The sequence below is a fragment of the Natrix helvetica genome (genome assembly GCF_964273705.1).
Source record: "Natrix helvetica genome assembly, chromosome: 1".
Taxonomy (NCBI): domain Eukaryota; kingdom Metazoa; phylum Chordata; class Lepidosauria; order Squamata; family Natricidae; genus Natrix; species Natrix helvetica.
The window spans coordinates 258,359,296-258,379,612 of NC_138548.1; the positions used below are offsets into that span (position 1 = coordinate 258,359,296).

The 20,317-nt window shown below is 48.3% G+C and overlaps 1 protein-coding gene across 2 annotated transcripts in view; it reads left to right on the top strand.

The window, feature by feature from the left end:
* Positions 1-20,317, top strand: part of NOTCH3 (notch receptor 3) — an 83,186-nt gene that overhangs the window by 9,881 nt on the left and 52,988 nt on the right. For both annotated transcript variants that reach the window (XM_081966999.1, XM_081967000.1), the window contains exon 2: positions 4,543-4,624. In XM_081966999.1, the coding sequence (XP_081823125.1) occupies positions 4,543-4,624 (82 nt within the window). The remainder of the gene's footprint in view (positions 1-4,542; positions 4,625-20,317) is intronic.

Sequence of the window (20,317 nt, forward strand, 5' to 3'; positions counted from 1 at the left end):
TCTTAAAGTTCCCAAGTTTGGACATCCCTGCTCTAGCATCTCCTAGTACAGCAATTTCAATAAACTCTACACTTCGGCCCTCTACAACCGTGATATCTGGTGTATTGTGTTCCAAATGAATTATTATTATCATTACTATTATTCCTCATCTTTTTAGCTGTAGGGAAGAGCAAGAGAGTTAATTCAAACTGAAAGTTGCCTGAATGCCTAATGCTGTGTTACACAACCTTGGAAAGTTTAAGATGAGTGGACCTCAACTCTTAGAATTTTGGGAATTGAAGTCCACCCATCTTAAGCTTGCCAAGTTGAGAAACACTGGTTTCATGTGTCCTCTCTCCTAACTTCTGAGGCTTTAGTTAATATCTGTTTCACAGCTGCAAGAACTTCCACCGTCCTCCCCAAATCAACCCGAGATTCTGATTTTCATCAATAAGACCAAATTCTTAACTATCATTTTCTTTATTAATTCCCAATGCAAGGAATGCAAAATAGAATCTTGTTCTTATGTTTCTTTGGAAATTAGAGATAGCCTTTTCAGGATTAGTTCTGCCATAGGAGAGGAAACAGCCCCTTCATTTGGCAGTTGGAGAAGAAAGGTGAATTGAGGCTTGTTTCATTGTTGTATATAGTTTACACAAACAGTGCTGCTTACTCGTGGGGAAAGGGTGGATGTATGGGATGAGGGTGAGAAGCCAGGACTCCTGGCACTTAGCTTAGTCATGCTAAGAACATGACAGGAGGATTAAGTGGTCAAAGCAGTGGGAGTCAGCACTTGACTGTAAAATCTCTGCCTGGATGAGTAACCTCTGCCCTTTCTTATTCCCAATGGTTCTTTCAAGGGCAGGAAACCTAATGCCTGTCCTGTTTGTTTCTGGATAGGCTGAGGCAGAGCTTTCAGGAGCTATCTTTCTAGGTTCGTTAGGGAAGCTAGTGGTGGTGGATCAAAATGAATTCGTGGGTTGCTTGAATGTGAAGGTTTAGCCTTCCCTTTGAACTGAGGGAAATCTGGATTCTCTCACATCCAAAATCTTTTCCTAGGTTTAGCTTAATAGAAAAGAAGGTATGCAGGATGGAGGTTTCCAAAATGCTGCAAATATGAAGTCCAGTGATAGGTATCTTCTTTTGTCACAGCATTCCACGTTGCACTTTCCTCCTGGATTGCATCTCAGACTTGTGCCTTGCTGTAGCACAGCTGTAGACTAACCTGTTGTTTGTTTGGCTTTTGCTGTAGCTATTAGGAGCTAGAGCTCATCACTGGGTTATAGAATTGAGATTCTCTTAGCCAGGCCCCAATGCATGGATGCTGAAAGGGTAACATGTGCTGAAATCTTGGCTGCCAAGATGGTGTGCGATGGTAGAAGCTGCAACTTTTGAGAGCAGCAAGGGATCTGGGATTGCATTCCATTGACTCAGATTTGGCTGTATGCTCTGGAAAGAAGGAAATTGTGGAGAAAAACGAGGGCTTGCACAATGCCAGGAATAATCTCTGCTGAAATTCTTAACTGTCTCTTTTGGTTCTCTGTTCCGAGAATGCATCCATGTTTAAAAGCAGGATGCTAAATTTGAAAGATGTCCTTCAGGAACTTTGAAGGACTTCCTTCCAAAGAACCCCTGCCCTTTTATTAGGACGTATGTACATATGTGTATATAGAGTATGATGTGCATACAGAGAATAGTTCTTGTTACAAAGGCGGAGAGCTAAAATAGGCTGCTTTGTTCTGCATACAAAGATGTGAGTGAGTCTCTGCAGATGCCAGCAAGGTATTTAATGTCAGAACCCTGTGACCTGTAATGTTTGTTGTCTTGTGAAAGCCGTGGGGTTGGTGAAAAGTACAGCACCTTGGCTTCAGTTAAAGTAGGGCTTATTTTACTCCAGACTGAGCACAGAGTTGCCAAGAGACATTTTGCTGCAGCATTTTTGCTGGCTCTGCATGCTGACGGAGTAAGGGGCGGCAGTGAAGGGGGGAGAGGCATTGTCTGGAACTGATCTGTGTGCTGGGCACGCACTCTCTTACAAGTGGGTCTCTGGAAAGTGGCTGAGAATGAGGGAACTGCCTGGGCCCCAACTCCTTCCATCTTCTCTCTGCTTTGAGAGGGAGGGTTTCAGCCGGGGCCCTGTTCTTCAGCTGAATTTCCCTCCTTGACTGGGCCTGGAGAACTAACAGTACCTCTCTTGCATAAGGGCTTCCTTGAGGAATAGATGTCTGTTTTCTTGTGATCTTTTCATAGGGCACTTAAGCAGTCCGCTCATATGGCTGACGGGGGTTGGGGTGCTTGCATTTGCAGTACTTTCCCTTAGGCTGAGCCCCCTACCAGGAAATATGTTGGGCAACTTACTAATTGCCTCCTTATGGCCCACTCAACACTGCTTCCAGCATTTTCAGAGGAGGCTGACTGTGGGATTCAGAGTCCCACATGTTTGGAGCCACTTTTGTTAGCATAGGTTTGTCTGCAGAAATTTCTGAACTCAGTGCTACTTGCAAATAACCGTCCCTGTGCATGCTTCTGTATGGCAGTTCTAGGGCATTGTCTAGAATTGCCCAGTCTCTGCAAAACCTCATGTTTAATGCAGAGTGATGAGAATGTAGTTGTATGTTTGTAGACCTCTGGTTGCTCCTGGAGTAGCCACTGCTGAATAAATGGCTAACTTCTGGTTGGATCTGATAAGAAATCCCCCTTCAGGTTGTTGAGCTGGCAGTGGAATCTGTCATTGTAATAAGGCCTGACATAGTGACCCAGTTCTTCAACTGAAGACATAGCCGCTCCTCTGCTAAGTTTTTTTGTGGCATTGGTCCTTGCCTTGATATTGTCATTACAAGGTTTCCCGGACACTAGAACAATCCAAGATTGAATAGAGGAGCCTACATAGTGTGAAGTAAGATAGTAATATTGTCATTTTTTAAAATAGTGTGAACATAATAGCACATAGCAATAGCACTTAGACTTATATACTGCTTCACAGTGCTTTACAGCCCTCTCTAAGCGGTTTACAGAGTCAGCATATTACCCCCAACAATCTGGGTCCTCATTTTACCCACCTCGGAAGGATGGAAGGCTGAGTCAACCTTAAGCCGATCAGGATCGAACTGCCAAACCGCTGACAGTAGGTAGTCAGTAAAATTAGCCTGCAATACTGCATTCTAACCACTGCTCTTAAACATTTGCTCTGAAGAAAAGAAATGGTATATTGAACACTTACATATCCCCTAATAAGTTGTGGATGGTAGCAGTAGACACACATATATTCCATAATTAAAATATAAACTTTAACCATAATTAAGTTATAAACTTTCCCATGCTTGTTTTTGACAGAATTCTCAGATGAATTCTAATCCCTCTTAGCCAGTGTAGTCAATGTCTCTCCTGGCTAAAATGTTTGAATATTAAAATGCATCTGACTTGGACTTTCATATACATCCCATAATTGTTCTTCTCTCTGTGAGATCTGTGCTTTGCCTTCCCACAAGACAGGAAGAGGAGAGGGGGGTCATGAGAAGAAGCCATTTTTTTTTCTACCAAGAATGTGCCAATTCATCCTTTTCCTCTGGACTTTTCCTGGGCTTCTGCTTATCTTTTGACCTTCAGCAAAGAAAGTGGCCTATAATTGCTAAGAAGTGCAGAGGTTAAGGCTGTGGAACCAATCAGGCCTATTCTATGAAAGAATCTCACTAGTTTTGCTATTCATAATTTTATTATTTGATTTTAACATGTAATATCATACTTTACTGAGGATTCCATGGTAGTTACCGGTAGGTTTTTTCTTCTTCTGCCTCTGCCCCCTCCCCTCACACACGGTGGTTAACAATGCTTGGATCTTTGAAGCCACTTATGGAGGAGTACTATTTTAATTATGCATTAACGGATTTAAGAGTCTTCCCTCTCCCCCCCCCCTCCGACTTTCACATTTTTGCAAATTCTCATGACCCTCTGTCTTTGTTCTGAAATGTCCCGATAGCAATCAATAGCCATTCCTTTGGTGAGTATTTTAGGAAGAAACATTTTCATTTGTGGGATTGTGGACAAGAATTGTTATAGCAAAACTTCATTCATGGTATCATCTTGTTTAACAATATACATAGTGTCAGGGAGGAGATAGAAGGAAACTCCCTTCCTATTTATTTGTGTAGTGTATGTTGTAAGAGAAGAACCCCTGTTGTTTTGAGTTGGGGCCGAGAAAAGTTTGCTTGAACCTCTGCAGAATTACTGCCTGATCTGATTACTACGCTGATCTGCACTGTGGATGGATCCGAGTTCTCACTTGATGGAAGGAAAGTAAATTAGAGGAGAGCTGACTGGCTGATTTTGGAGTATTACTGGAGACTAGAAAAGTAAAAGATGTACCAGATTAGAAAGGAGGTAGTCATAAATAGCAGGTTTTAGAGTTGGTTTTTAAGATCAGATCGTAGATTTCCAGTCATGTGGTTCCAGCTTATATTGGACTATAGCCTTTTGGTTTGTTCTTTTGAGCTAAAATGTAAATTTACAATTCCTGCCATTGTACATAGCTTGTTTTAACCAAGCTCTTTTTTTTCTCCTCCACAGCTGTCCAGTGTCTAGATGGAAATAAACCCTGTGAGAATGGTGGGACCTGTGTTGTTTACTCCAATGGAATTGCTGCTTGCCTGTAAGTAAACTCTATGCATGGCTTTAATAACAGCCGAACTAGCTTAAGTTATTTTTTCTTCTTCTAGTTTACATTTACTTGTTTGTTGCATTTATGTCCTGCTTTCTGTGAAAACCAAAAGCAGCTTTCACAGAATCTTCTCTCATTTTATTTCTCATTATAATCCTGTAAAGTAACTTAGGTTGAGTGATTGACACAACTCTATGATCAAGTGGGAACTTTAACCAGGATCTCCCTTTTCCAAGGGATCTTGGAAAGATCTAAGATCTTGATCTTGATTTCTGGCTCTCGCTAGATATTTTGTTGTGAAAAGCAAGTATGTAGTTTACTTTGGAAGCCCTACAATCGTCAAGTGGAAGTATGGTAAGATTGTTGTGGAATGTCATATAGAAAATAAAAGGTTTGGAAATTCTTACAATCTTCATAGTGAAGGTGGATTCGCCTGAAAGTGGATTTATTTGGAAGGGATTCACAGTGGCCTTGCCCCATTACAGGTTCTTGCTTGGTCCAGAGGAATTGTGAGGTAGTCATCCTGAGTAATATCCATTAAGTTCAGATTTATACTTGAAGTGTTTTTCAGTTGGAACACTGCTACAAGGCATCCTGTTAATTTGATCCCCCGCGTCAAAAGAGAATAAGTATAACAGAGCAGATGAAGTTAGTTTAAGGAAACTTGAGTTCAGGTTACTGCTGTACCATGAAGCATTTAGGGTGGAGCTCCACTAGACCGGTTTGTTATTTATCTGCCCATGCCACCCAATATCTTTGTTTTGAGGATAAAAAGACTAATTCTCTCTTAAGCTACGCTTGAATTACTGGAAGGGAAGATGGGATAAGCATCTGATAAACAAGCTATCAAGTGGGTGTGACTCTTCATGACCACACAGGATACACTTTCTCCATGATGATCTGGTCTCCAAACCGGGTGCTTCATGTCAATGGTACATTGCACTGATTGCTGCTGTAATCGGGTCCATCCATCTTTTTGTTGTCCTTTTTTCTTTTCTTCCTCCTTTCCTGACGTTATAAACTTATCAAGAGAGGCTATTCTTGACTGCTGGTTCCTTTATCGTTGATCTTAAAAGACATAAGCTATTCAGTGTTTTAGTATCTTCACTTTCTGTTCTAAGACTGGTTGCTGTATATATTGTCCCATATCCTTTATATTTAGTCTATTTTTTTTCACTGTGCCCCTAGATTTACTAGAGTTTGCAGATCATTTGTATTTTCAGCTGAGTAATGTCACCAGCTTAGCCCAGTTCTTCTTCCAGTTTAAAGGACACCCTCGTCTTGCAATCCAGCCTCCCGCAAGATGTATTCAGCATTTAGTTTGAATAAATAATCAGACTTTAATACACCATTGCTTCACTTCTTGGACTTTTTGGAGCATTGTCTGTCCAGACTGTGGCTTCCTGTCCTGTGTATAGTTTTTGAATGAGGAAAATGAGATGGTCTGGAATTCTTGTTTTCTTAAGGACATTCCACAGCTTGATATGATCAACACAGTAGAAGACCTTTCTACAATTGATGAAACAGATATTGACTTCTTTTTGGTATTCTTCAGCTTTCTCAATTGTCCTGCATACATCAACAGTAATAGATCTTGTTCCTTTGCCTTTTCTAAAATAAACTTGACATTAGGTAGCTTTATTTCTATTGTAGCGTCTAACCTGCAATGCAAAATCCTAAACCTTATTTTGCTAGTATGTGAAATTAAGGATATTGTATATTCTGTTTCTTTAGTATTGATATATTAGGCTGACCTTTTCTAATCTGTTGATCACTGATGTTCTCCTGATTTGCTGGCCTAGTTTATTACAATTTCTTTTTCTATTGCTTGCTATATTTCTGCAGATATTTAATCAATTCCTGTAGCCCTCTATTTGGTAATTTAGTGCTGTTTTAACTTCATCTTCTAGTACAGAGGTTCTTGTACACATGGAATATCACAAAGTAACTTGGCTGTTGACTTCTTTAATGATTTTAGTGTGCTTTTTCCATCGTTGTTTGCTCTTTCTCCATAGTCAGGGGAGAAGTATCCAGGATGGATTAACCTTGTCCTCTCTTGATTGGACTGAGTCAGATAAGCTCTTTTAGCCATGCCTTGGTCACCAGGCTCCACCCAGTTATCGACTCAGTCCATCAACGGACGGCTGTGTTCATCCTGAGATCCTGAAGAAACTTAAAGGAAAAATTTTACATTGCTGCAAAAGCGATCGAAATTGCCTTCATGCTGCCTGATCAATCACTAGAGGCTTAGGAAACCCACAGCAGGGGTAGAAAGCCTGCGCAGCAACCGCTAAGGCGGCGTGCAGCCCAGGTCACAGAACAAGACCCAGGACACTAAGTGAGGACTCTCACTAAAGACAGGCAAGCGAGCTCCGCAGAGGCCTCTGCAGCAAGGGCGACGCCCCAGGAGGCTCTAAGGGCACCGGAGTGCTCTACCGCTCCCCTTAGGGGTTGAGCGATGAACCGCGGCATTTTAAAATGCCCCGGAGCGCCCATGCTGGCAGCAATTGCCAGAGAACAAGGTGAGTGCTGGAGAGGCTCAGAAAGAGCTGTGGGAGGCAGGGGGAGGTGAGAGAGAGCCCCCAGCAGCAGCGGAAGCCGCGTGGCAGCCTGCAAAGGCACAAGCCGCTTCCACGTGCTCCAGCAAAGAGGAGCTTTTTGAATTTGGAGCCGGGAGCCATTTTGAAACCACGTGGTCCAAGATGGTGGCCCCCAGCAGCTCAGAGGAGGCCAGCAGAAGCCAAGCACTCAGCCCTGCAGCCAGCAACCACCGGAGGCACTGAGGAGCCCTTCAACCATCTCGGAGGCATCAGCCAAGGGCGGAGGAGGCAAGGCAAAGCCAAAAAGGAAGCATATCTCCACCAAGGGATATAAAGAGGCAGGCTGTGGATCCAACCCCCCCCCCCAAGCCTAGCTCCAAGTATCAAAGGCAGAGGCACAAGCCTTGGAGCGCATCGGCCACAAGGCCAGCAGCAGGAAGACCCCTCCCCCTGGCCTGGAACCTGAGGAAAGATTACCAGGTTTCTCTTCACCTGGCAGGGCTGCAGAAGGGGACCCCTTCCTCCAGATGAGGATTCCCTTCGACACCTCGGGCTTTGTCATCCTGTGTTCCGGCAACCTTGCTGTCACGATTTATGCAAGCCCTATTCAATCCTTTTCTGAGTGCCTGACTAGCCGGAGAAGCTCAGACAGGGCAACGAGGCTCAGATCGCTGCTGAGGCTTTCCCTTTAAAGAAGGTCTTCCCTTTAAGGAAAAACTTTCCCTTTAAGGAAGAGAAAGGAAAGCAGCTGGAGGAGGGGGCGGTAAGGCTCTCAGCGAGCTGCTGTTAAAAGCAGGAGGCCACAGTTGAGAGTGCGGCAGCTCTTAGTAGCACAAGCCGCTTTTTCAAGGCCCTGACCGGCAGGGCTGTTGTATTTGCCATGCAGCTCCATGTGAAAAGAAGGGGGAGGAGAGTCCCCACGTGGCCCAAGATGGCGGCCTCCTGCAGCTCAGAGGACACAGGCAGGAATCAAGTCCTCGCTTCTAAAGCCGGCAGCCCCACTGGAGGGGCAGAAGAGCCTACAATCAGGTTAGAGATTACCCCTGAAGGTCCATCCAAGGGTGGGGGCAGCAAGGCAAAGAGCAAAATGAAGCACGCCTCCTCCAGGGCGGCTAAAGAGGCAAGCTCCGGCTCCAAGTCTCCCAAACCTGCCTCTAAATATGAAAGGCAGAGGCATAAAGCCCTAGGGCGCATCTGCCATAAGGCCAACAGCAAGAAGGCTCCCCCCAGTCTGGAGCCTGATGTGATCACAGAGGAGGATCCCTCCCAGCAAGTGAGGATTCCCATTGATACCTCAGGCGTTTGGGGCTCTATCCAGGGATGGCAGTCACCCTCACTACGGGGCATTCTCTTCAAGCCTCCCTTCTACCTCTGCAGGCACGGGGGTGGGGCAACCACCCGAGGCAGAACAGTATAAAGATGAGGTTATTTTGAGCTCCTCTAGAGTAAAAGGGACATTGAAGTTGAATCCCAAACTCTGTTTCAGTCTAACTGAAATCAGCTGCCGGGATTTTCTCCACCCTCTCTTGGAGCAAAGAGGAACATCCAGTTTCAGTGAGAAAGGCTGATTATCTCTTCTGAGATGAAGGACTCTGTTGTGATTAAGAAAATATATTGGAAAGGGACCAAGAGTTGCATGAGAAATGCAGCATCTACTACCTAGCTGATTCAATCTGCTCTGAAAAGCCTGTTTTTGTTCTCTAATACACTGAGAAAGCAGATCCTGCAACGTTAGAAAAGCATGTTTCCTCTCTCTCCTTGTTTGAAAGCAAGATCGACCTTGTTTCCATCTAATTGAGCTCCAGGGGAAGGGATCCAGGAATCACATGATAAAGCAATCCCACCCTTTCCCAACCTATGTAATCTGATCTGCTGTTGTTAAGGCCAAACACATGTGACCTAACAAAGAAAGAGAAACCTGATGCAGATTCCAAGCCTTACTCTTTAAGTGGTTGTAAAAGCCTCCTGGAAAGATCTCCATGGAAATGAAACTTGAATGAGAAAGACGTCAGCTAGCCCAAATCCGGCCATCCAAATCCTTTGAACTTCAATGATAAGTTGTCCTGACACCAAGGGGCAATAAAGACGCCCCGACCATGCCAATATCAGCTTACCTTGTGTGTGCAAAGCCTTCGGGCAGCCAAAGGGCCAAAAGGCAGATGTAGTTCAGCTGAAGAGATTGTTATGCTCTTGTGGATTGGTTACTATTGTTTATGAATTATTTGGGAAGGGCTCAACCCCTACAGAAGGTACTAAACTAGCCAGGTTCCAAGTTCGGGTAAAGACCTTTAGGAATTCCAAAATTGGAGAGTCAGCTTGACTCCAAAATTGGAGAGTCAGCTTGACAAATTTAATCAGCAGAATAGCCTTGGCAACTAGAGCCGAGGTGGCACAGGGGTTAGAGTGCAGTACTGCAGGCTACTTCAGCTGACTGCTAGCTGCAATTTGGCAGTTCAAATCTCACAGGCTCAAGATTGATTCAGCCTTCCGTCCTTTAACAGCAAGGAAGGAGCCATTAGCAATCACTCCAAACAGTAGGCACAAGCAGCGCCCACTAATGGCTCCTCTACACACTGCAATCCAGTATTTCAGGCCAACACTTGCAACGCCTAGTGGCCGAAAAGTGATGTGCACCTGCATCTACAAAGCATTGCATTGTACCCTAATGGCCAATTCATGAACTGCGCCTGCATCTCCAAAGCACTGCAACACACCCTAGTGGCTGACCAGTGAACTGCATCCGTGTCTACTGAGTTTTGCAACGCACTCTAGTGGCTAACATGTGAACTGTGCCTGCATTTACAAAATCTGGCAACACACTCTAGTAGCTGACACGTGAACTGCGCCTGCATCTCCAAAGCCCTGCAACGCACTCTAGTGGCTGACCAGTGAACTGCAACTGTGTCTACAAAGTCTTGCAACGCAGCCTGGTGGCCGACAAGTGAATTGAACTCAAAGAATTCATAATACATTCAAGAAATTTTCTGAGCTAATCCTAGTCATAGAATCATAGCACCCTTCTAGCTATGGCAAAAGGGTCAGACAGGCCGGTCCCCATTCCTGAACCCACCACAAACTCAGAATTGGATATTCAATATGAGAAAACGCAGAAGCACCTCAGATAGCTTATGACCGTAGACAGCATTCATTGAGGGCAGAACATATAGCAGGGGTGGACAACTTCAGAGCCAACTGGCTCAGATGGATCGAGGTGGACAATTCGGAGTGGAAGCTGCAGCCAGCAATCTTCGAGGAGCTGGCAGAGCGCTTTGGACACCTAGAGGTTGACCTATTTTCCTGTACACCGCTTGGAGAGTCCAAGCAATGGGTTAATTCAGTCTGCTTGCCCTTAGGACTGAGGAACTATTTTTCCTTAAGCCACACCTCCTCCTGGTGTGCTCAATCCCCCAGAATTCTTCCTCAGTCAGCCCGTTTGGACGTAATTAGTTAGAGCTCTGAGCTAAATTAATCCTTTTTTTGGCTTGGACTCTCTATTGCGTTTAAATTCTATTTCCTAACATTTCCCCAACCTTGTGAGACGTTTCTCTCTTCAATTCTGCGACTCTCTCCAGTTTGAAATTGCATTTGAAGGCCAGGAGGTAAGCTGGAAGGTGGTGGGGGGTGCCCCTCAGCCGAGCCTCATGGGACGGCTTCGGAGGCCTGCCGCTTGTCGTTAAAACGGCGCGGCTGCAGCGGCGAGGTCCCTACGTTCCCAGGCCCCCCGTTTGTTGTTTTAGACGAAGTATTTTTCGTTCCCGGCCTGCTAGAAGACCTCGACCGCAGGGAGGAGTGGGCGATCGTCGCCATTCGAGGCGCGTTCGCTCCTCGCTCTCCCTTAGCCCCACGCTGTTGCGGCGGTCATTTTAGGCGCGAAAATAGCGCGCCCAGCCATGGCCGCCATTTTGCATCAGCCTCGTTATCAGGAGGCCGCTGGAGGTGGCAGGGCCTAGCAAGGGTTTCTCGGGCTAGGATCGCCACCTTCGTTTTTTGTCTATTTTTGCGAGCGGCGCTGGTTCCTGTGCCATTCCAACGGTCATCATACCGGCTCAGGGAGGAGGCCTTAAGTAAGCGCAGGCCAAGTTTTGATAGTCATTCTCCTCCCTGCTTCTCCTGCAGAGCCTTGCACTTCGGTGCAGGCTCCAATCCTACCCCTGGGCCTCCGACTGGTATTAAGCATGGGATGATGTCTTACGTATTGATTTAATTACTGTGCATATGGCAATTTTAACGAATCCTTTCGTTTTGTTTCCCATTGCAGCAATCCAGTCTATCTCTATCCTTCTGCCTTATCATAGCCTTGCTCCATCTTGTGTGGTCATTGACTATGGATCTGCCCAGTCCCCCCGATTCCCAAGATACTAGGCCGAGCCTCTCGCGGGCCCCTAGCAAGGGTTCCTCCTCATCGGGGAGTGGGGGAGCGGGCAAGAGTGGTGGGGGTAGCTCTGGGAAACAGCGTTCCAGGCTCCCTTCTGTGGCTGAGGCCAAGGATGCTGAAAGGCGCCAGCGGGCCCTTGACAAGCAATTGAGAAGGCCAGACGCCAGGCAGACAGGGAACAGTCCCTCTCAGGAATCCCTCCCTCCCGGGAAGAGCTCCAGATGGTCCTCGCCGAGGAGGTGGAGTCCCAGGACCTATCCCCAAATAGGTCATTTGCAGAGCCGGCCTCCCCGGCGCCCTCTTGGGCCTGTGAGCAGGCCCCTCCCCCTGGGGATGCTAGCATAGTCGATATGCAGGGTGAGGCTTCACCCCCCCTAGAGGAGGGGTTGGATCCTGATTCTGACTCTGAGGAGTTATCGCCCCGCATGCAGGAACTGATGGCCCGTGCCATTGCCAAGGGCATCACGGAGGCCATGAAATTTAAGAGTCCCCTGCAGTGGCCCCTAAGGGCCCCAAGACCGATCAGGCAGCTCCCCCTCCAAGCAAGCGTGCTCGCCATCCTTCCCTGGAATCCTCGGTGGTCAGCGAGGCCTCTGCCATTGAGGACCCTGACCCGGAGGTGCTAGGTCTCTCGGACGACGAGGACCTTCCCCCTGAAGCGCCCGCCTTTGCGGGTCTGTTCAAGCCCAGCCTTTTCAAATCTGTCCTGCACAAGGTCAAGGCTGCCACCAGGGTGGGGATCAAGCCCAAACCGACCGCGCCGGCGGCGGATGCCACTCCGGCTAATCCCAATGCGATCATGTTTGATGCCCCAGCGCCCCAGCTAGAGCTGGTTCCGGTCCCGGGGCTGTTTCTCGACCTAATCCAGCGCCAGTGGGATCAGCCAGCCACGCAGTCCTCTCCCAGTGGGGTAGATAGGAAGCTTATACTATGGAGCCAGTGCTGGAGGACCTTCTGGCCCTGCCCACGGTCGACCCGCCCATCGCTGCGCTCACCTCCAACTCCTCCCTACCGGCCGACCTCCTGGAAGGCCTTAAGGCGGAGGACAAGAAGGCGGAAAAGGCGTGCCACAAAACCCACCTGGCGGCTGCCTGGGCCATCAGGGCCTCTTCATCCGCCTCCTTTTTTAATAGGGCCTCTGTGATTTGGCTGCGCGAGCTCCTAACCAAGCTCCCGGCGGGAGAAGTCCGTCTCCACCAGGACGTGTCAAAAATAATCGCGGCCTCCCAGTATGCCGCTGATGCATCCCTTAATGCCACTAAATTTGCCTCCAGGGCGCTCGGCTCTAATATAACTTCTCGTCGGCTGATCTGGCTCCGGCATTGGCAAGCGGACCAGAAAAGCAAGTGGAAACTGGCTTCCGCCCCCTTTAAGGGGTCCAAATTATTTGGCGAGTCCCTGGATCCTCTCCTCATCGAGTCCAAGGACAAGAGGAAGATCCTACCTTCTCTAAACAAAAAGCAGGAACGTAAGGCCGCTCCCTATTCTAGGAGGCAGTCCTTTCGTGCCTCCGAGCCTTTTACCTCTGCCTCTTCCTTCTCTCCCTCCAATAGGTCGTTCGGCCAGCAGGGCGACAGATCCCAGGACAGGGCGTCCTTTCGGACAGAGGCAGGCAGCAGTTCGGCTTCCGCAAGTATAATCGCGGTGGGGCCTCCAGTAGGCCGTTCCGTAAGTCTAAGTGACTGTCCGGGCTTGGCGCCCATCGGGGGTCTCCTCCAGTTGTTTGCCTCCCATTGGGCCCAGAACACCGAGGATGCTTGGGTTCTGCAGACAGTCAGGGAAGGTCTATATCTGGAGTTCCTGTCCCTCCCCCCCCGGACCTTCATCCGGTGCCCTGTCCCATCCTGCCCCCAAAAAGAGGGAGCGTATGGACCAGGAAGTCAATCATCTCCTAGACATCGGGGCCGTGGAACCAGTTCCCCAGGGCAAAGAGGGGAGGGGGTTTTACTCCATCCTCTTCCTGGTGCCAAAGAACTCGGGGGGGTGGAGAGCCATCTTGGACCTCGGAATCCTCAACAGGCATATCGCCTACCGGAGGTTCGAGATGCTCTCTCTGCAGACCATTCTGGCGGGGATTCGACAGGGAGATCTACTCACATCTATAGATCTCAAAGAGGCATGCCTCCACATCCCCATCCGTCCTCAGCACAGGAAGTTCCTGCGCTTCTATTATGCGGGTCGCCACTTCCAGTACAAAGCTGTTCCATTCGGCCTCTCGTCCGCTCCTCGGACGTTTACCAAAGTGCTGGCGATAGTGGGGCCCAGCTAAGACGCAGGCCCATAAGGCTCCAGTGCTACCTGGACGACATTCTTATCCAATCGTCGTCCAGGCAGCAGGCCCTACGGGATCTCCAAACCACTATGAGATCCCTCAGAAATCACGGCTTCACTCTAAACATAGAGAAGAGCCATCTCACTCCAACAAACGGACTTGTACACCTGGGGGCGGTGATAGATACCAACTCGTGCAGGGTTTGCCTCTCCCGAGACAGGTTGGCCGGTCTAAGGTCCATGACCACAAGGTGTTGAGCTTGAGACAGGCTCCAGTGGTCCTTCTATTGCAGCTGCTGGAAAAGATGATCTCCTGCTTTTCCATAGTGCCGTGGGCCCGCCTGCATTCCAGGGCTCTTCAGTGGCTGCTGCTGCCGCACCAGAGGGCATCCAGGAGCAACTCTACCAGGCCGATTCGAGTTACGCCGGACGTAAAGAGGTCCCTCCGCTGGTGGGTGTCTCCGGCCATCCTCGAGGGCCACCTATTCAAGGAGCCCGAGAGGTTGATCATCACCACAGACGCCAGCCTCTCCGGCTGGGGAGCCCACATGGGGTCCCTGATTGTTCAGGGCAAGTGGTCCCAAGCGGAAACCAGCTACAGCATCAACCTGCTGGAACTGAGAGCTGCTCGTCTGGCCCTGCGCCATTTCAGCCGGTCCATCCATCGTCAACATGTGCTTCTGATGACGGACAATGTGGCCACCAAGGCCCACATCAACCGCCAGGGCGGCACCAGATCCAGAGCACTGATGAGAGAGGCGGAGTCCCTGGGACGCTGGGCGGAGCGCCATCTGGAGTACATTCGCTCCGACCATATCTCCGGAGTGGACAACACACAGGTCGACTGGCTGAGCAGGACGACCATAGATCCTGCGGAGTGGAAACTGGACCCTCGCCTGTTCCACCAGATGTCCGACAGATTCGGGACTCCGGCCGTAGACCTGTTTGCGTCCAGGGACAACGAGCAACTCGACCGCTTCTACTCCCGGTTCTTCACCCCGGGGGCGGAGGGGACAGACGCACTGCGTTGCAAGTGGCCCCGCGAGCTACTGTATGCCTTCCCTCCCCTGCCTCTCCTTCCTCAATTCATCTCCAAGGTCATCGCAGAGGGAGCAGAGGTCCTTCTCGTGGCCCCGCATTGGCCCCGCAGGTCGTGGTTCGCCGACCTTGTCCACCTGTCGGTGTCTCCTCCGTGGCGCATTCCTCCGGACCAGATCTCCCTCAGCCAGGGGGCCGTGATTCACCCAGAGCCCCAGTGGCTCCAGTTGGCCGTCTGGCACTTGAGGGGGACCGACTGAAAGGCCAAGGCCTGTCGGAGGAGGTAGTGAGCACCATTCAGGCGGTGAGACGCCCTTCAACCACTAGGATTTACGATGCGTCCTGGGCCGCCTTCGCCAAGTGGTGTGAGGAGCTGCTCATCGAGCCGACGACCGCGCCTGTTCCCAGAGTGCTTGACTTCCTTCAAGCGGGACTCAACAAGGGCCTGGCCCCGAACACCCTTCGACGCCAAGTGGCGGCTTTGTCTACTATCTGGTCGGGCGACCACCTTTTTTGCCTCTCAGCAAAATTCCGAAGGTGCGTCTTTTCCTCAAGGGCGCCTCTAACCTTCGCCCTCCCACCGTTCATCGCTACCCTACTTGGCAGCTGTCCATGGTCCTGCGGGCCCTATCTGGCCCTCCATTCGAGCCTCTACGCACTACTTCTCTTCGATTCCTGACGCTGAAGACGGCCTTCTTGATTGCCATCACGTCAGCTCGCCGGATTTCGGAGCTGGCAGTTCTTTCTGTTCGCCGGGATCTGTGCGTCATCCACCCTGACAGGGTCATTTTGAGGCTGGACCCGACCTTACCCCAAAGTCAACTCATGGTTCCATAGAGCGCAAGACATTGTGTTGCAAAATTTTTGTCCTCATCCGTCGCATCCCAGAGAGCGATCCTGGCACAATCTTGATGTCAGGAGAGCCCTGAAAGTCTACATCGCTCGTACTGCGGAATTCAGGAAGTCAGAGGCTCTTTTCCTCTCCTTCCAGCCCGGTTCCCTAGGGAAGAAGGTCACTTCCTCCACAATTGACAGGTGGCTTCGCGCTTGCATTGCGACTGCCTATGAAAGTCAATCCAAGGCCGTTCCGCGCGGCATCACTGCACACTCCACACGAAGTGCTGCTACCTCAGCGGCCTGGGCCACCCAGGCCTCGATCCTGGACATCTGCAGGGCCGCTACGTGGTCCTCTCCTTCTCCATTTGTGCGACACTATAAATTGGACATTTTTGCCTCGGCTGAGGCGTCCTTCGGCAGGCGTGTGCTCCAGGCGGTTGTGTCAGAGACCGAATCCCGGGAGCCTTCTTCTGCCCGCCCAGATGGACAATAACTTTGGTATGTCCCATTGCTTGGACTCTCCAAGCGGTGTACAGGAAAATGACCATTGGCTTCCTGAAGGGTCCTTTTCTGTACACCGCGGGAGAGTCCAACCCACCCTGGCTCTCAAGGCCGGGATTCGGGTTCCTCGTGTCAACAGTACATCATCTTGGACGCTTCGCTCCGTCCGCACGAACTGACTCCTTCTAAGAATTCTGGGGGATTGAGCACACCAGGAGGAGGTGTGGCTTAAGGAAAAATAGTTCCTCAGTCCTAAGGGCAAGCAGACTGAATTAACCCATTGCTTGGACTCTCCCGCGGTGTACAGAAAAGGACCCTTCAGGAAGCCAATGGTCATTCGCCACCCCTCTCAGCACCCAGCTCCCGAGGTTTTACTCCAGATACCGGACAGGGGGGCAGAGGGGGTAGACGCTCCTCCTTGGCCCCGGGGGCTCCTCTATGCCTATCCACCCTTAACCTTGATCCCCAGGGTCATATAAAAAAAATCTTGCGGGAGGGGGCGGAGGTGGTACTGATTGCCCCACACTGGCCCCGAAGGCCTTGGTTTGCTGATCTCAGTGGACAGGCCCTGGAGGATCCCCCAGGAGAGGATCTCCCTCAGTCAGGGGTCGCTGGAACACCCGGACCCTCAGTGGCTCCAGTTGACTGCTTAGCGCTTGAGCAGAGCATCCTGAGGGAAGATCACTTCTCCCCTAGGGTTATACAGACTATTCAGGCAGTTTGCAGACCCTCCACGGAGTGCATTTACGGCACTACAGGGTGGGCTTTTTCAACATGGTGCATCTCTAGGGACCACAATCCGGTCTGGGCCACAGTTGCACAAGTTCTGGACTTCCTTCAGGCGGGTTTGGACAGGAGGTTGGCTCTCAACACGATTAGGAGACAAGTCTCAGCCATTTCACCAGTACTCCTGTGCGGTAGATCTCAGACACTGACTCACCATCCGATGGTCAGGCGGTTCCTCAAGGGGGGCTCAAATCTTAAACCGCCCATGGTGCACAGGTACCCTTCCTGGGACTTACACAAGGTGTTGGACGCTCTGACAGGCCCTTCGTTCGAACCATTACGTACTATCTCTGAAGTTCCTGACACTTAAGGTGGCCTTTTTGGTGGCCATCACCTCTGCCAGGAGGATATCTGAACTGCAGGCTCTGTCTACCAGGGAAGATCTCTGCGTGTTCCACCAGGATAGGGTAATGCTAAGGTTGGACCCTTCCTTCATACCCAAGGTGTGTTCTTGCTTCCATCACTCGCAAGAGCTGATATTGCCCAATTTCTGCCCGGACCCTTCTCACCCATTAGAGAGGAAGTTGCACACCTTGGACGTGAGGAGGGCTTTGAGGATTTACATCAGAAGAACCAGGCTGAACAGGAAGTTGGAAGCCCTATTTGTTTCCTTCCAGCCAGGGTTCCTGGGGAGCAAGGTGACTTCTGCCACGATGGGCAGGTGGTTAGGAACCTGTATTGCTTCTGCCTATCAGGCACGGGGTCTGCAAACGCCAAGCTCTATCACAGCACATTCTACATGAAGCGCAGCCACTTCAGCGGTCTGGGCCATGCAGGCCTCACTATCTGAGATCTATAGGGCAGCCATGGGGTCTCCCTCCTCACCATTCATGAAGAATTACAAATTGGACTCCTTTGCTTCTGTGGAAGCCTCATTCGGACGTAAGGTGTTGCAGGCTGTTCACAGGGCGGGGGACACGCCTCACCAGGCATAATTTTGGGCATATACTCAAATGTGTAACCCTCCCTAGAGACGTGTAGGCTTTGGTACGTCCCATCCTGGATACTCCCCCCCCCACTATGGAGAAAGGGTGTTGGTACTTACCTGATATGCCTCTTCTCATAGTGGGGCAGGAGTATCCAGCCCCTCCTTGATATGGGTATGTTCCGAAATTGTTATGTTTGTTGAACTGTTCTGTTGAAGTAATAAATAAAGGTTTGAAACTAAAATAAAGTCTGGAGTGGATGTCACAGCGAATTGGATAGAGTTCTTCACCAATAACTGGGTGGAGCCTGGTGACCAAGGCGTGGCTAAAAGAGCTTATCTGACTCAGTCCAATCAAGAGAGGACAAGGTCAACCCATCCTGGATACTCCTCCCCCACTATGAGAAGAGGCGTATCAGGTACCAACGCCCTTTTTGAATCTTTTTATTATAAGCTACTATTTGTATTTGGTACCTTTTTTTCAGTTCAAAGAACTTTCTTTGAACATCTTTTTCCATCTTAAGTTTCTTCCTGAGATCGTTGTCTTTTTTGATTTTGGCTTCTCTTATTGGCAATTTGCACCATTTGTTCTGACATCCAGTTTGCTTTCTTCTGTTTCTTCATCATCAAGATTTTTCTGATTTCCTGCTCCAATTCTTTTAACTCTTCTAATTGTCAATCAGGTTCAAAACTTCAAAGTGATTCCCGATGTTCCCTTGAAAATGGTGAGTCCATCATTTTGCATCTTCTGCTTAAGTTTGACTTGGAACTTGCATTTAACCAATTTGCAGTCTATTCTGCAGTCTCTGGTCATGTCTGTTTTGTACCTGAACTCTTCTGTCTCCTTGTACCAATTTGATTTCGTCTTACTCTATCTGGTGATGTCCATGTAAAGAGGCAATGTTCTGGCTGTTTGAAGACTGTTAGCAACAAAGAAATAATTGGATTGGCAGAAACTGATAACGTAGCCTATATAATCAACTATGGTTTTTTTTTTAAACTTTGGCAGTCTCCAATCATAAGCAGCACAACTGGCATGTCCTGTTGTTTTCATTTTAAAACTTGACCATAAAACTTGACAGCTTCCTCTTCTGCATCAATGATTGATACTCAAGCACTGTGTTTGTCATATCGTTCTTTCCTGTGAAATCAGCACTGCCCTCTTTGTTTATCATATACTGCAGAGTGAACAGTACGATCTCCTGAATGAAAGTAGTCAATTCCAGTCCATTAGAATTTATTGGTGCCTAAGATACCATTCTAGCTCAGTTTATTTATTATTTCACCGTATTGAGTTTCCCCATGCTCATACTTCTTATGTTTGGTATTCTTACTATATTTCTGTCTTTGTGGCTTTGGATTTTCTTTTCCTTCATGGCAACATCAGCCACTAGACCCCCAAAGGCTTTGATCTTACTACATCATAAATACCATTAGTACTCCGAAAGATACTCAACAATTCCTCAGTAGCATATTGAGTGTTAGCTGAACTGAAGGACCCATCATCCAGCATTATATTGTCAATCACCCCACATTGCCTATCCATGTAGTTTTCTTAGTAAAACACAGTAGTTGTTTCCCATTGCCTTCTCCCACAAAATATTAAACTATTAAATATTGTTAGTAAAATTATCACCTGCTTCTTCCTTCTTTAAAAAAAATATCTATCTACAAATTTTATAAGAACTAATACAAACTGAAATAGGACAGAGAAAATCAAAAGAAAGAAATTGCAGAAAAAGCTAAGAGTGCAATGAGAAAAAAGGAGGGGAAATGGGAAAAAAAGGAGAAAGATATAAAGAAGGATATAAAGAAGTGACTTCTAATATTTTTTCACGACAATCACCATATTTTTTGGAGTATAAGATGCACCTTTTCCTCCCTAAAAGAGGGTGAAAATGTGGATGCGCTTTATACACCGAATGTAGCCCTGACCAGCCCCCACCCTTTGGTCTCTGTCTCCCAGCAATTTACTTCCTTGCAGCAAAGGGAGAAAATGGGGCTTGCCGAGGTGGCAATAGGCTATGGCAATCCCTGCTTCAACTGAAATTGAAAGTGAAACTTGCTTTTTGCTGAGAGGCAGAGGCAGATTTTTTTTTCTAATAGCTAAATTGGAACAGGTTGTTTGCTGTAAGGAGGTAAGTCAATAACTATAAATGCCTATAGAATGTTCAAATCATTAGACTTATTTTTTAAAGACTGCTTTATTATTGTTTTAAATAACAATAATAATGTATACTTCCAGAAAGCCACATCAATTTTAACAGAATCTGTACAAGTATAGTCTGAAATGTAACACCACAGTGTATATCGTTTGCTGCTTGCTGCAAGGAGGCAAATTGCTGGGAGGCAGAGGCAGATTTTTTCCCATTGTTTTCCTCCCCCCAAAACTAGGTGCGTCTTATACTTCG